We start from the raw sequence: 17,535 nt of genomic DNA on the forward strand, positions 1-17,535 counted from the left end.
TATATCTTTTCATGGGACAACACTATAGAAATAAAACTTGGATATAATTTAGAGTAGTCAGTGTACAACTTGTATAGCAGTGTAGATTTACTGTCTTCTGAAAATAACTCAACACACAGCCATTAATGTCTAAATAGCTGGCAACATAAGTGAGTACACCCCACAGTGAACATGTCCAAATTGTGCCCAAAGTGTCAATATTTTGTGTGACCATCATTATTATCCAGCACTGCCTTAACCCTCCTGGGCATGGAATTCACCAGAGCTGCACAGGTTGCTACTGGAATCCTCTTCCACTCCTCCATGATGACATCACGGAGCTGGTGGATGTTAGACACCTTGAACTCCTCCACCTTCCACTTGAGGATGCGCCACAGGTGCTCAATTGGGTTTAGTCCATCACCTTTACCTTCAGCTTCCTCAGCAAGGCAGTTGTCATCTTGGAGGTTGTGTTTGGGGTCGTTATCCTGTTGGAAAACTGCCATGAGGCCCAGTTTTCGAAGGGAGGGGATCATGCTCTGTTTCAGAATGTCACAGTACATGTTGGAATTCATGTTTCCCTCAATGAACTGCAGCTCCCCAGTGCCAGCAACACTCATGCAGCCCAAGACCATGATGCTACCACCACCATGCTTGACTGTAGGCAAGATACAGTTGTCTTGGTACTTCTCACCAGGGCGCCGCCACACATGCTGGACACCATCTGAGCCAAACAAGTTTATCTTGGTCTCGTCAGACCACAGGGCATTCCAGTAATCCATGTTCTTGGACTGCTTGTCTTCAGCAAACTGTTTGCTGGCTTTCTTGTGCTTTAGCTTCCTTCTGGGATGACGACCATGCAGACCGAGTTGATGCAGTGTGCAGCGTATGGTCTGAGCACTGACAGGCTGACCTCCCACGTCTTCAACCTCTGCAGCAATGCTGGCAGCACTCATGTGTCTATTTTTTAAAGCCAACCTCTGGATATGACGCCGAACACGTGGACTCGACTTCTTTGGTCGACCCTGGCGAAGCCTGTTCCGAGTGGAACCTGTCCTGGAAAACCGCTGTATGACCTTGGCCACCATGCTGTAGCTCAGTTTCAGGGTGTTAGCAATCTTCTTATAGCCCAGGCCATCTTTGTGGAGAGCAACAATTCTATTTCGCACATCCTCAGAGAGTTCTTTGCCATGAGGTGCCATGTTGAATATCCAGTGGCCAGTATGAGAGAATTGTACCCAAAACATTAAATTTAACAGCCCTGCTCCCCATTTACACCTGGGACCTTGACACATGACACCAGGGAGGGACAACGACACATTTGGGCACAATTTGGACATGTTCACTGTACGGTGTACTCACTTATGTTGCAGCTATTTAGACATTAATGGCTGTGTGTTGAGTTATTTTCAGAAGACAGTAAATCTACACTGCTATACAAGTTGTACACTGACTACTCTAAGTTATATCCAAGTTTCATGTCTATAGTGTTGTCCCATGAAAAGATATAATGAAATATTTGCAGAAATGTGAGGGGTGTACTCACTTTTGTGATACACTGTAGGTTAGAATCGGGGCTCATTCTGTCATTACTGTACGTTGGACTTAATGAGACGTGGCTACATCTAATTATTTTATTTCTGCTATAAGTTTAAGCACATTGCTCTGTGTATGGAATGCCATAAACACGTGCTGCACTTTGTTTAATATGGAGCGCTTCATATGGAGAATTTAATAATATGAACATAAACCCTGTGTATATTTAATTGTGTGCCATATTATTATGTGGTACAGTTTGTTGTTAAAATAAAAGAAGCTTAAATTAGATTCTGAATTTAATTTATCAAAACTTTATCGTTTAGATTAATCGACTAATCGATAAAATAGTCTATAGATTAATCGAAAGAAAAGTAGACGTTAGTGGCAGCCCTAATATGCAAAGTGTATATATGACAAATGAAGGAATTCTATTCTATTATCTCATGTGTCTTTGTGTACTACCAAGCCACCGTGCCGCCCTCTTTGTAAAATACACTATATAGACATATAGTATTGGGACACACCTTTTAATCTTTGAATTCAAGAGTTTTAAGTGTTCCATTCAGTCCCATTGCCACTGGTGTATAAAATAAAGCACGTTGCCATCAGCCTGTCTTTTCAAACATTTGTGAAAGAACGGGTCATTCTAAAAGTTCAATGAATATGAGTGTAGTTCTGTAAAAGGATGCCACCAATACATCAAGTGAGTTGGTGACTTTTCTTCCCTCCTAGATGTTCCATGATCAACTGTGTGTGGTAGTACCAAAACGTGGAGGCGTTTAGGAACCAGTGGCTCACATAAAGTGCGTAAAAGGTCTAAAGGCCATGCAGATTGTAATTTAGTGATAAATAATGAACATATTGCGACATATTAAACATTGTGATATGTTTGCACATCTTTCTGTGGGCTTTAACAGATTATGTCACCTATGGTGTCAACAATAATTCATTTCTTTAAAATGCATGTTATTATTTCACTGCATAAAGTGACATTTGAAGTGCAGTCTAGTAATTACTGCCTGGCACAGGATGTGCTTAAAAATACCCCTACTGGCACACATCTTCTCCATCCTGTCACAGGATGACGTCACGTCCATTTAGAGTGCAGAATGACTAAAGTGGAGGGCGTGGCCCGTGAGATTCTGCATGTTATACCAGTCAAAGGAAATCGTGGCCTGGATCTAAATTAAGAGCGTTACTCAGTAGATCACTTACCCACCTTTCCTTACTCTTACTCACTCGACAGGGTTCATGTGGTTCTCATTGCTTTGCTCAGAATAAGTGAGAAATGAGCAGAATGATGGTGCTTAGCATGATCAGAAATGTACAGAGACATAAATTACACAGGACATTGTTTAAAGAGCAAGACCTTATTGGCAACCAAAATAAAAACCTGTTATGAATGAATAAATTGATCTATAAAGTGATTTTGATCTATTTCCAAAGTTTAAAGTGTGAAAGTAAGTCTGTGGGAATTTGTGCCCATTTAAACCATCATTTGTATGGCTGAACACTGATTTTGGTCAGAAAGCCTCAATTTATGTTCCAGTTCATTCCAAAGCTGGTCAGTGTGAGAGTACATGCACACAGCAGAATGAGAGAAGCATTCAACACTGATTTAGAGAAGATTGCAGGATTTCTTAAAGTCACTGGACCCTTGTGCCAAAAGTGTGGACACCTGCTCATAAGCTTGTTGGATATTCTATTTCAAGACCATGGGCAGTAATATTGAGTCATCACACAAGTCTGCGCTCTGTGGGAATGTCTTTCCACATGAATAGAGTCTGTCTGTGGGAACGAGAAGGCTTGACTCACAATCAGCGTTCCAATTTATTCCAAAGTTCTTCACTGGAGCTGAGGTCCGGGCACTGTGCCGGTAGTGTCCACAGTTTAGAGTGTTATATAAAAAGGTCTTACCTGAATAGCTGCAAGTTAGAAGCCCTTTTTGGTATTTTATTTATGCATTTTCTCCCCTTTTTTCTCCGACACGTGTGCAGTAGCCGACTGCATCTTTTCACCTCCACGAGGCGAGTTCATATGCGGATCAGCTTTGTGTACGGAGAGCCACACCCTGATGAACGCATTATTTCTCGACTCTGTGCAGCCAACAGAGGTCGTAATTGCATCAGTTATGAGGAGTCCCTATCCAGCTCCCTCCCTGTACGAACAACAGCTAATCGGTGTTGGTGTAGGCGCCCAGCCTGCCGATAGCAGAGCTGTGATTCGAAATAACGAGTTCGAGATGTCAGCTCTAGTGTTCTAGCATGCTTTACCTCTGTGCCTACTGAGCGCCAGCTTGACTCTTTAATGGTGTGTAATTTGTTGTCCTTGAGTGGTCAAGTTAAAACCCCTATCTCTAGTAAGACCTTACAATCACTGCTACCACTGCTAACCTGGCATAATTTAGTTTATTTTGGTTTAGGGGTTGGGGTAGGACTGGGCAAATAATTTGATAAAGAGGATCAGGCAAAATTTGACATAAGTCCCCAATTAAATGGATACAGGTTGTTGGATACAGGTTATAAATATATTTTTATTGGAAAAGGGTTAAAGGATAAATAATGTTTCATGTTTATGTCAGTAATTACACACCGACGAGGCATAACATTATGACCACTGACAGGTGAGGTGAATAACACTGATTATCTCTTCGTCATGGCACCTGTTAGTGGGGGGATAAATTAGGCAGCAAGTGAACATTTTATCCTTAAAGTTGATGTTAGAAGCAGGAAAAATGGGCGAGCGTGAGGATCTGAGCCAGTTTGACGAGGGCCAAATTGTGATGGCTAGACGACTGGGTCAGAGCATCTCCAAAACTGCAGCTCTTGTGGGGTGTTCCCGGTCTGCAGTGGTCAGTATCTATCAAAAGTGGTTCAAGGAAGGAACAGTGGTAAACCAGGGTGACCAAGGCTCATTGATGCATTTGGGGAGCTAAGGCTGGCCCGTGTGGTCCGATCAAACAGACGAGCTACTGTAGCTCAAACTGCTGAAGAAGTTCATGCTGGTTCTGATAGAAAGGTCTCAGAATACACAGAGCATCACGGTTTGTTGCGTATGGGGCTGCACAATATTAGGAAGGTGGTCATAATGTTATGCCTCATCGGTGTATGTGTTGTTTAGGTCAATAAGGAACACTCATTTAACTGTGCTTGTGTTATTTACCAGTACAGCTTCATAATTTGTGCCTGTTATTGTTTCTGCTCACACAGGACAGTGGAGACCAGATTGCTATTAAGCAATGCCGTCAAGAACTGAGCGCCAAAAACAAGGAGCGATGGTGTTTGGAAATCCAGATAATGAAGAGGTGAAATTCTTGTGTTAGCTTATAAACATAAAAACCAGCCGTAATTAACGTGGTTAGTGTGCAGACACAACACAGCTGCAGTCAAATTGTATTTATATTGCCATCAGATGCAATCAATACTCAACAACAGAACAGAGTGTGAATTCTGGATAACAGCTTGTGCTTCTATTGCTCTAGTTGGGATTTAAACATGTATTTACAAACCCTGTTTACAGAGAAGTTGGGACATTTTATAAAATTGAATAAAATAAATAATCTGATTTTTTTCAATTCTCTTGAACCGTTATCTAACTATTAAAAGTACAAAGACAAAATTCTCCATGTCTTTGTTTTTATAAAGTTGTATTTTGTAAATATAAGTGAATGTAAAATTTGATGTCTCTGTTACGTCACCTTTCCTATTAATTATATTTGCAGTTTTGTGGAATTTTCACCCATTTTTGTAGTTAGGTCAATTTTATTTATATAGCGCTTTTCACAATAGACATTGTCTCAAAGCAACTTTACAGAATCCAGGACCAACAAAACAAAAACCCCTGGTGAGGAAGCCAAGGGCGACAATGACAAGCATAAACTCCTTTAAAATTACAGGAAGAAACCCTGAGAGGAGCCAGACTCCGTAACCTCCATCCTCCCTCGGTGGCCTGGTTACTAGTCTTGAGCTGTTCTGTTCAGATTCTCCTCTTCATTAAGCACCATTTGTTTTCACTAGGACACCGATCTGGAATGCAGACATTTCCAAAGTGTTTCAGTCCATCCGAAATGATGGTTCCTCATACAGTACAGTCTGAGAGCTCGAAGGACATGCACATTCAACTGTGATTTCCAGCTTTACCCTTCATGGGGCAAGATTTTACCTGATTGCTTACATCTTTTCACAGTATCATGTCTGGTAGATAAAAAAAAGTTCATTATTTGCAGTCACGGCCCATCTTAGCTTGCAGCTTTGGTAGATTTTTCATTTTTATCTAATCATGAGACCCTCACCTGTTATATACACCAATCACGCATAACATTATAACCACCTTCCTAATATTGTGTCGGTCCCAATAGGGCTGCAGCTATCGATAAATTTTCGTAATCGAGTATTCTATCGATTATTCCAGCGATTAATCGAGTAATAGGATAAGAAACACTTCTGCTTTAATGAAGAGCAAAAATAAATACATATAAGATTAAATAACACGTGTCTCTTAAAACTAAATGCACATTTTTATTCCTGCATACAGGACAGCTTAAAGAGAACATTTTTGAAATGCAAAAACAATATATAAATCAAATTACTTTTAAAATGTTTACAGGCAACCTAAAACTAAGGCATAAATAATAATAAACAATAAAACATAAACATAAGCCTCTAATTTGTGCAACTTTTAGAACTAAGTTTCAGCTACAGCTCACGCAGATCATAAAGCTTTAATATTTTGTTGGGATGTTTTGTGGTGTTTGTAGGAGGTTCAGTCAGGATTGTATCTCCTAGATGAGGTAGATCTGGTGTGTGTGCGTGTACGTGTGTGTTTGCCTAAACCTTCAAAAAAGCCTGTGGTGGTTGTAATGAAGAAAAGTCAGCGTATCAACACGACGCTCTGATGGTGTGGATGTTGTTCTGAGTTTTCATTTTTTCCAGCTTAAAATGATCTCAAACTTTCTGTGGTTTTCTCTGTCCAGTCTCGTCTGTTCGCCCCTCGATATTTTCTCTCTCTCTCCATTTTGCAGTCCGTGCTATCAAATCTCGGCTGTGTCTGAAATCGCACTTTCATACTGAACAGTACGCAGGAGCGTGTCCAAATTCGTAGTATTCATTAAACTGTACGCAGAAAGTACCCAGTGTAAGTACTGTTTAAGTATGTGATTTTGGACGCAGCCCTCGGCTTCTTCACGTCACCTGTCCACAGCGTGAACGCGTTGTGCAAAAGTAAAAGTCGTCCGTGTGAAACACCGTGAGCTGTATATAGTTGTATGGATTAAACAATGATTTTTAGTAATCGAATTACTCGAGTTTCTAGAGGAATCGTTTCAGCCCTAGCCCTAGGTGACCCGTCGAGGCATCGACTCCATCAGACCAGGCCACCTTCTTTCATTGCTCCATGGTCCAATTACGATGCTTACGCCCATTGTTGGTGCTTTCGGCGTTGGACAGGGGTCAGTATGGGCACCCTGACTGGTCTGCGGCTATGCAGCACCATACACAACAAGCTGTGATGCTCTGTGTATTCTGACACCTTTCTATCAGAACCAGCATTAACTTCTTCAGCAGTTTGAGCTACAGTAGCTCGTCTGCAGCCTTCGCTCCCCACGTGCATCAATGAGCCTTGGCCGCCCATGACCCTGTCGCCGGTTTACCACTGTTCCTTCCTTGGACCACTTTTGATAGAATTAACAAATCACACACTCTTGTTTTTACCTCTTTTAACAAAATGTTCCACTTTTCCCGGAATTGGGCTTTGTTTTTAATGAAGCGCTTTTGTTTAGCAAAATAATTCCGTCCTTCAAAAGGTCCGTTTTGATGGACATATTTCCAAATAACTCGTTTACCACCGCATAAACGCAGTAAGAATTCCAACCTTTAAAGAAAGTGATGCGTTTATATGCATTCCTTTGTTACTCAGATTTCACTTTTGTGAGCCTTAAGTACATGCTAATTTGTTATTTAGCTATTTTTACATTTTTAGGAGCAAAGGGAGTGGAAAGGATGGAGCTGACGGTGCAGATTTATGGCCTCGCCACGCTAGTAAAAAGCTAAACAACAGAGATGGTCGGGAGTGTTATTAAGGAACCAGATATTAGGAAATTCTTAGTTTTCTACGAATCATGAAGTGTCTTGATCTTTGTTGATGGTTGTTTTGTTTTTAATTCATAAAGTGTTTATAATTAATGAGAACTAACAGCTTGTTTACACATGAAATATGATCCTGTATTTTTTAACCTTATTTAGCCTAATAATTAGCTCCTAGCGAACTATTTTAACACTGCCATTTCGGGTTTGTTATTGAGGTCACAATTTATAGCCGTCTGTCCCCAGACTTGGTTTAAAACCACAGGACTAAAGTCTACACCCACGTTCACTTCTCACTACGCAAATTCGAGCCACACGAACACAAACAGATGCAAGTACCAGTTTAAACACGACCGCAAGTTATTCCACATGACACACACAAGCGCACAATCTAGATCCAAACACTTAAAGCTCCACACCCATCATGGACAATCTGTAAAATTACATTCTAGTGATTTTAAATACTTAAACGTTTTACATAGAAGAGAATGAACTTTTCCATCATCCACCCTGTCATGATTTGTATGTGGATGTTAAACAAAGTAGTTTATGGGGATTGAAAGAACACAAGCTATCAGGATCTCACCAACACCGCAGGGTGTTTACTAGCAGTAATAACGTGTTGGCAGGAGATTTTTGTGCGTCAGAGTTTTCCCAGAGCCAGTTGTTTCATATTTGTTTAATATTTTTGGCTTCACACGAGGACATATCATGTAAAAGTACATTTCCTGTTAAAGTGCCCAGTGTGGTAGTGCTGCAGTGCTAATAACTACATTGCTCATACGACACTCACTCACTCACTGTCTTAACCGCTTATCCAATTAGGGTCGCAGGGGGGGGTGCTGGAGCCTATCCCAGCTTTTCAATGGGCACAAGGCACACAGTAACACCCTGGATGGGGCGCCAGTCCATCGCAGGGCAGACACACATACACATACATACACACTCACCTATAGAGCAACTCAGTGTCCGATTAACCTGACTGCATGTTTTTGGACTGTGGGAGGAAACCGGAGCTCCCGGAGGAAACCCACACAGACACGGGGAGAACATGCAAACTCCGCACAGAAAGGACCCGGACCGCCCCGCCTGGGGATCGAACCCAGGACCTTCTTGCTGTGAGGCGACAGTGCTACCCACCGAGCCACCGTGCCGCCCCTCGTACGACACACTATATGATTTTAGATTTTGGTGTAAGCTGAATGACTGTGTGAGCTGTTAACAAGTTACGCACTTAGGGAGGCGAGACTAGAAAGAAAAATAAACATGACCTTCACAGAATGCATGCCTTTCTATCTCAATTTCTGTTTTATTTTACTCATTTTATTACATTTGCTTTTATTGTGTGGACTGTAAAATGTATGAAAGTATTATAGGTAGGGCTCTACTAAATTCAGGGGAAACCATTTCACAAATGTTTAAGGAAAAGAGCCACATTTCACATCAGTCATTAAATTACACTCATACATTAAATGATAGAATAAATAGAAGCTATAATACACAGCACAGGTACTTTAACGGTTGAATGTAAACCTAGAACATCCAGTGACGGTGCGAGACTTCATGTTCTGTCTCAAATACCAAAATTCTCGTCCACGTCCACAGAATTGGTTGTTAGTTTTCCAAACTCAGTTACCCTAGTCGTGTTTTTAGCTGCTTTAGACTTCGACATCTTGGACATTTTGACTAATCGATTGCTAACTGAATTGCTGTAGGATTGCTAGGACGCCTCATAGTGCTGATTGACCAGTAAACGTGAGGAGGCACTTGAACGCTACACAAATGTAAAATGTTAAATCGCTATAAATCCCATCCTTATAGTTTGAATTTCACAGCAAATTGTACACCGATCATCCATAACATTAAAGCCACCTCCTTGTTTCTACACTCACTGTCCATTTTATCAGCTCCACTTACCATATAGAAGCACTTTGTAGTTCTACAATTACTGACTGTAGTCCATCTGTTTCTCGTCATGCTTTGTTAGCCCTCTTTCATGCTGTTCTTCAATGGTCAGGACCCCCACAGGACCACCACAGAGCAGGTATTATTTAGGTGGTGGATCATTCTCAGCACTGCAGTGACACTGACATGGTGGTGGTGTGCTAGTGTGTGTTGTGCTGGTAAGAGTGGATCAGACACAGCAGTGCTGCTGGAGTTTTTAAACACCTCAATGTCACTGCTGGACTGAGAATAGTCCACCAACCAAAAAACATCCAGCCAACAGCGCCCCGTGGGCAGCGTCCTGTGACCACTGATGAAGGTCTAGAAGATGACCGACTCAAACAGCAGCAACAGATGAGCGATCGTCTCTGACTTTACATCTACAAGGTGGACCAACTAGGTAGGAGTGTCTAATAGAGTGGACAGTAAGTGATCCACTCTGATCCGCTCATACCAGCACAACACACACTAACACACCACCACCATGGGGGTCTTGAGCATTGAAGAACAGGGTGAAAGGAGGTTAAAAAAGCATGTAGAGAAACAGATGGACTACGGTCAGTAATTGTAGAACTACAAAGTGCTTCTATATGGTAAGTGGAGCTGATAAAATGCACAGTGAGTGTAGAAACGAGGAAGTGGGTTTAATGTTATGGCTGATCAGTGTATAGTTAACAGTGTGTAAACCAATAATTTTGTTTCTTTATCTTTGCTGACACATTAATTACCTCTGTGCTTCCGTTACAGGTTAAATCATGAGAATGTGGTAGCAGCAAGAGAGGTCCCTGAGGAACTGCAAAAATTAGCCACCAATGACCTGCCGCTGCTGGCTATGGAGTACTGCCAGGGCGGAGACCTCCGCAAGGTGCGTTCATGTAAACAGTGTGAGGCATCGTGTTTGCTTTTTCTGACTAAAGAAGCGTAAACTTTTATTCTTCTGTTCTGTGTAGTATCTCAACCTACTGGAAAACTGCTGTGGAATGAGAGAGGGCTCCATCCTGATCCTGCTGCGAGATATATGTGGGTATACACACGTCACAGAACATGATCTGAAAATGCACAGCATAAAATGTGCGTTAAATAGAACTTGTAGTAGCATTATACTCTTTTACTCGTATGAGGTAGGTCTTTATTAAGAACTGCCTTTGAATGGTATTACAAAAGCCAGAGCAATGAGCAAATCTAACATAGGCAGAACACTAACATGCACAGACAGTAACTTACATTTACATTTACATTTTCAGCATTTAGCAGACGCTCTTATCCAGAGCGACTTACAGAAGTGCTTCCATAGTGAACATTTCATTCCTTAAGTTTAGATAGACAACAGTCGAAGAACACAACTCTGCTAAAACCTGTTAGAACCAAAGTGCCTTTTTTTTTTTTTTTTTTTTTTTTTTTTTTTTTTAAATGGAAAAGATTGGAATAAAGTGTTAGTAAATAAGTACAAATCAGCCTAAGTGTTTAGTGAAAAGGTGTGTTTTTAATCGTTTTTTAAAGACAGCAAGAGACTTCCAGACAGAGGAAGTTCGTTCCACCATTTGGGCGCTAGAACAGAGAACAGCCTTGATGCTTGTCTTCCTTTAGTCCTGGATGGAGGCTCAAGTCGAGCTAGACTAGAGGCTCGGAGGTTGCGTGGTACAGAGCGGGGTTTGATTAGACCCCGAAGGTAGCTTGGGGCTGGTCCATTTTTGGCTTTGTAGGCGAGCGTCAGTGTTTTAAACTGAATGCGTGCAGCTACAGGAAGCCAGTGAAGAGAACGTAGCAGTGGGGTGATGTGGCAGTGTTTAGGTTGGTTAAAGACCAGACGGGCAGCTGCATTTTGAATGAGCTGTAAGGGTTTAATAGTGGCCATGGGAGCTCCTGCCAGGAGGGAGTTGCAGTAGTCCAACCGAGAGATTACAAGTGATTGCACCAGAATCTGGGTAGCTTCTCTGGAGAGAAATGGCCGAATCTTCCTGATGTTGTACAGGAGGAACCGGCACGATCTCGTCATGTTGGCAATATAAGGAGAGAAGGTCAGCTGGTTATCCAGGACAACACCAAGACTTCTTACCTTATCAGATGGTCTAATCTGGAAGTCATCCAGAGAAATGACTAGGTCCTGGGTTGGAGACAGATCTCCAGGAATGAGCAACATCTCTGTCTTGCTGGGATTAAGTTTTAGATGATGAGCTGACATCCATTGTGAGATATCTCGCAGACATGCTGAGATGCGAGCTGAGACTTGCGTGTCTGAAGAAGGAAATGACAGAACAAGCTGAGTGTCATCTGCATAGGAGTGGTAGGAGAAGCCATGGGAGGCTATGACCTTACCCAGAGAGCAGGTGTAGATAGAGAAGAGAAGTGGGCCAAGTACAGAGCCCTGAGGAACACCGGTTGAGAGAGTGCATGGGGTAGATATGGATCCCCTCCATGACACTTGGTAGGAGCGCCCTTCCAGGTAGGAGGCCATCCATTGCCATGCTGAACCTGTTACTCCAAGGTTGGAGAGAGTGGTCAGGAGAATGCCGTGATTCACTGTGTCGAAGGCTGCAGAAAGGTCAAGAAGAATAAGAACAGATGACAGTTTGGCTGCTTTGGCTGCATGAAGCTTCTCAGTAACAGCTACAAGTGCTGTTTCTGTAGAATGTGCTGCCTTGAAGCCAGACTGGTACGGAGCGAGGAGATCATTCTGAGTAAGAAAGGCAGATAGTTGGTTATAGACAGCACGTTCAAGAATTTTGGATAGAAAAGAGAGGAGTGAGACAGGTCTGTAGTTGTTAATGTCTATAGTGTCTAGTGTAGGTTTCTTAAGAAGGGGAATGACCTGAGCCTTCTTAAAAGCAGTAGGGACAACACCTGATGTCAGGGAGTTGTTGATGATGGGTGTGATGAAGGGGATTAGGTCCTGCGAGAGGTCTTTGAGGATGGTGGATGGTATAGGATCAAGTGTGCATGTAGTGGGATTGCTGGATGAGAGGAGCTGTGTAACCTCATCCATGGTGAGTGGGGTGAAGCTGGTGAGTGTGTTGGTGGGTTGAGGGTCAGTTGAAAGTGGGTCAGTCGGAGAGAAGGATTGATTGACTTACAAACTTAACATAAAAACGAACACTAAATGCATTTGGAATATATAACCTTTTATAACCGCAAAGCACGCTTTTTATCCCCCACAAACATAAGATCCGCTCGGTCCTAGCTTATGACGCATGTAGGGGAACGCCACAACCGTCATACTACAATGGCGGACGAGCCGGTCGCCCCTATAATTTTAAAAGAAAGATTTATGGGTGCTGGGGTGGAGCAGAGATCTAATACGCTTGGCCACCACCATAGAGAGCTCGAGCTCTTAAGTACTGTAGACAATAAGATGTTACTGAGGGTGGGAGGTCAACTGAGGTTTATTGTTACTGGAGAAATGCAGCCTCCGCTACAAAATAGGGAAGAATTAAGGAGTTTAATTCCAGTGGAGAGTTAAGAGAAATTTAGGTATTAAGTAGCAACACATCATTTACACAGCATTGCTTAGGGGTCCTTGTCCTGGTGACTTGTATTTTTATAAACAGTCGTGGTAAATCTGTGCATTTATAATATTATTATTTGTTACAAAGGGATATTATTTGTTTTTTTATAAATTTTTTAGGTTTTAAGCTTGTGTGTGCACTTTCATATAAGAGATTTATGTAAGTTTTAAAATAGAAAAAAACATGGTAAGCATGATTTAATATGATGTACATAGATTATTTATCCCAAGGAACATTTTTCAAAATAGATCCCAGTGAGAATGTATACATTTACATTTTCAGCATTTAGCAGACGCTTTTATCCAAAGCGACTTACACAATGAGCGGAACACGATGAGCAATTGAGGGTTAAGGGCCTTGCTCAGGGACCCAACAGTGGCAACTTGGTGGTGGTGGGGCTTGAACCGGCAACCTTCTGTTTACTAGTCCAGTACCTTAACCACTGAGCTATCACTGTCTATGTATAGATAGATAGACAAACATACAGATAGATGTATAAACAGACAGACAACCAGACAGAGAGAAAGATAGATAGATAGAGCGACAGACAGATAGATATATAGACAGACAGACAGATAGATAGATGGATATATAGACAGACAGACAACAGACAGACAGACAGACAGACAGATAGATAGATAGATAGATAGATAGATAGATAGAGAGATAGATAGATAGATAGATAGATAGATAGATAGATAGATAGATAGAGTTATATAGATAGACAGACAGACAACCAGACAGATAGATAGAGCGACAGACAGATAGATATATAAACAGACAGACAGACAGACAGACAGACAGACAGACAGACAGACAGACAGACAGACAGACAGATAGATAGATAGATAGATAGACAGACAACAGATAGACAGACAGACAGATAGATACAGTTATATAGATAGACAGACAGACAAAAAGACAGATAGATAGATAGATAGATAGATAGATAGATAGATAGATAGATAGATAGATAGATAGATAGAGCGACAGACAGATAGATATATAAACACAGACAGACAGACAGACAGACAGACAGACAGATAGATAGATAGATAGATAGATAGATAGATAGATAGACAGACAGACATACAACAGATAGACAGACAGACAGATAGATACAGTTATATAGATAGACAGACAGACAACCAGACCGATAGACAGACAGACAGACGGATGTGCGGACAGACAGACAGACAGATAGATAGATAGAGTTAAATAAATAGACAGACAGATAGATAGACAGACATACTGACAGATAGATAGACAGACAGATAGATACTTTATTCATCCTGTGGAAAATCTTTGAAAATAGACCCCAGTGAGAATTTATAGACAGACAGACAGACAGATAGATAGATAGGCAGGCAGACAGACAGACAGATAGACAGATATAGCCTAGTGGTTAAGGTACTGGACTAGTAATCAGAAGGTCTGCCACCAAGGTCTGCCACCACTGCCAGTTTGCTGCTGTTGGGCCCTTGAGCAAGGCCCTTAACCCTCAGTTGCTCAGACTAGACTGTAACTGTAATGTTAGTCACTTTGGTTAAAGGCATCTGCAAAATGTCAAAAATGTAAATATAGATATACAGACAGACAGACAGACAGATCTATAATCCCTCTCCATCTCACCATCAGGGATTTGAACCCCGGTCTTCCTTGTGGCAGGCAGAGATACAGTCCACTATACTAATGAGGACGTGGGTTTATGTGGGTGGTGTAGCCTTATCTTGTTTATGTTTGGGGATTCTGCTGGGTCTGTTGGGGGCATCCAGGACAGAATATTTTATTCCAAAAGGGGTCGCAACCACTATCACCCCCCCCCCCCCCCCCCCCCCCAACCCAACCCAACCCAACCCAACCCGTCATTCCTCTCAGGTTTATTATATACAGAAATGAGTTATCAATTATTAGGTGATTTCCATACAGATGTGCATCACATACTGATGTCACCAGAAGGGCCACTATTACAGCTGAGCTGAAACTGAGCTCATATCTGGTCATCACACAGCCCACACCTTTTCCTTCCCATGTTTTCCTGCGCTGCTGGGTTGGATATTCGACTCTAGTGAAGCTGTTTTATGGGAAGCAGCTACCGTGACACAGGTTATAAAGCCTTTGAACGTTAGTCAGCCGGAATGATGTATTTGTCCTTGGTAACACTCACTGTCCTTTAAGTGTACTTCCTGTCACGCTTGACTGCGGTAGTGAGGTCACCATACAGTCATGTTAACAGAAGATTTATTTATTAGGGTATAACGTCATGTTTTACACACTGTGGTTACAGTCATGACAGGAAACGGTACTTACTGGTTCATCAGTTCATCAGTTCAAGTTTTTAATGTCAAACACAGTCATGGACAAATTTGTATCTCCAGTGAACCTGACTGCACGTCTTTGGACTGTGGGAGGAAACCGGAGCTCCCAGAGGAAACCCACACAGACACGGGCCACCCGTTAAAAGAATAAACACTAGTGCAGTGGGTAGCACTGTCGCTTCACAGCAAGAAGGGCCTGGGTTCGATTCACACTGGGTTTCTTCCTGTGTGGAGTTCGCATGTTCTCCCTGTGTCCATGTTGGTGTCCTCCGGTACTCCGGTTTCCTCTTACAAGTCCAAAGACATGCAGTTAGGCTAATTACCCTCACTCACTTTCTTAACCACTTATCCAATTAGGTTCGTGGGGGGGTGCTGGAGCCTATTTCAGCTTTTTAATGGGCGCAAGGCACACAGTAACACCCTGGACGGGGCGCCAGTCCATCACAGGGCAGACACACACACACACACACCCATACACACAATGAAAACACACAACCATGTTTTTGGACTGTGGGAGGAAACCGGCGCTTCCGGAGGAAACCCACGCAGACACTGGGAGAACATGCAAACTCCGCACAAATGATCCGGACTGCCGTGCCGGGGGATCAAACCCAGGACCTTCTAGCTGTGAGGTGACAGTGCTACTCACCGGGTTAAGGGCCTTGCTTAAGGGCCCAACAGTGGCAACCCGGCAGTGGAGGTGACTTGAACCAGCAACCTTTTGATTACTAGTCCAGTACCTTAACCACTAGGCTACAGCTGCCCTTTCATACCTTTTGAATGAATGAATGAATGTTTTAATAACCTGGTGTTGTTATTTCAGCTTCTGCACTTACGTACCTCCATAAGAAGAGGATCATTCACAGGGACCTCAAACCAGAGAACATTGTGCTCCAGCAGGGAGAGAAAAGGGTGAGTTACGAAACTCACATCTGTGTACTTGTGTCTTTGATAAGCTTGTTTATATTTGTAATGTAAATAATGTATCCTGTATTTCTCTGATTATTTGTTCTTCAAGCTGATACATAAGATTATTGACCTGGGCTACGCTAAGGAGCTGGATCAGAGCAGTTTATGCACTTCATTTGTTGGGACTCTTCAATATCTGGTGGGTACAGAATATCTCATATTGTGTCCTCTCATTCTTTTTCTGAGTATTTTCTGACAACATTGGAATACAGTTTTACAGAGCTGTCAGGCACCTGTACAGATAACGATTGTCTCGTCCACGGGTGGGATTTGTGAAAGGGGTTCCTTATAACTGTTATTTACGTGTTACGTCCCCGCTAAAGGCTATAGTCTAGGGCTGGGTGGTATATTGTAAATATCGATATATTCGATATTACTTTTTACACGATGTTAAAAATGGCCATATTCAATCTCTGTCTTGATTGGTTGTAAAGGCATAAGTGACAGTTTAGTGAACGAATTACCAGTTTTCCAAAAAGAAAAACAAGTGGATTGATCTGGTGTGGTTGATCTGGGTCGCGGTGCTGCTGTTTACCGCGCGCTTTTATTTTGCAATGATAGAATAGCATTATCAAATATTAAACTTTTTCAGGATTTTTTTTATGCTCATTTATTTGAAGTATAACGGAGCAGAAATGTGATTGTGAGATTCTGCTGGTTGTTTAATAAAAATATTGTTAATATAAATACAAATACAGCCTGTAATAATACAAAATATAAACACTGTCATTCTGTCAGAATGTATCAGAACTACAATGTATTGTGTTTTTCAGAGAACTTATAAACAATATAAGCTAAAATTCAGGTAGTGGTCTGCCATTGTACTGTAAGTTTACATTATATCGTATCGCATCTTATATCGCCACTTCTCAAAAGCATATTGAGATATGAGTTTTTTAGTCATATCGCTCAGCCCTATGTCGAGGGCCAAACAGGGTCAACATTTATCAAAGAGGATGAACAAGATATTGGATGAAGTGCAGAAGGAAATTTAGGTAGGCCACATTTTTAGGTAGGTTACAACTTAGCACCTCTCTGAACCGCTTCACTTTCTAATGCAGGCGCCCGAGTTGTTGGAGCAGCAGAAGTACACAGTGACCGTGGATTACTGGAGTTTTGGGACCCTGGTGTTCGAGTGCATCACTGGTTTCAGACCATTTCTCCCAACCTGGCAGCCAGTTCCTTGGTAACACTTACTTCCAG

At 42.0% G+C, this 17,535-nt stretch overlaps 1 protein-coding gene across 2 annotated transcripts in view; it reads left to right on the forward strand.

The window, feature by feature from the left end:
- Nucleotides 1-17,535, forward strand: part of ikbkb (inhibitor of nuclear factor kappa B kinase subunit beta) — a 34,865-nt gene that overhangs the window by 3,748 nt on the left and 13,582 nt on the right. For both annotated transcript variants that reach the window (XM_062998853.1, XM_062998854.1), the window contains exons 3-8: nucleotides 4,728-4,822; nucleotides 10,290-10,407; nucleotides 10,493-10,562; nucleotides 16,187-16,275; nucleotides 16,382-16,471; nucleotides 17,394-17,518. In XM_062998853.1, coding sequence (XP_062854923.1) covers nucleotides 4,728-4,822; nucleotides 10,290-10,407; nucleotides 10,493-10,562; nucleotides 16,187-16,275; nucleotides 16,382-16,471; nucleotides 17,394-17,518 — 587 coding nt within the window. The remainder of the gene's footprint in view (nucleotides 1-4,727; nucleotides 4,823-10,289; nucleotides 10,408-10,492; nucleotides 10,563-16,186; nucleotides 16,276-16,381; nucleotides 16,472-17,393; nucleotides 17,519-17,535) is intronic.

This window comes from Trichomycterus rosablanca, chromosome 7 (genome assembly GCF_030014385.1).
Source record: "Trichomycterus rosablanca isolate fTriRos1 chromosome 7, fTriRos1.hap1, whole genome shotgun sequence".
Taxonomy (NCBI): domain Eukaryota; kingdom Metazoa; phylum Chordata; class Actinopteri; order Siluriformes; family Trichomycteridae; genus Trichomycterus; species Trichomycterus rosablanca.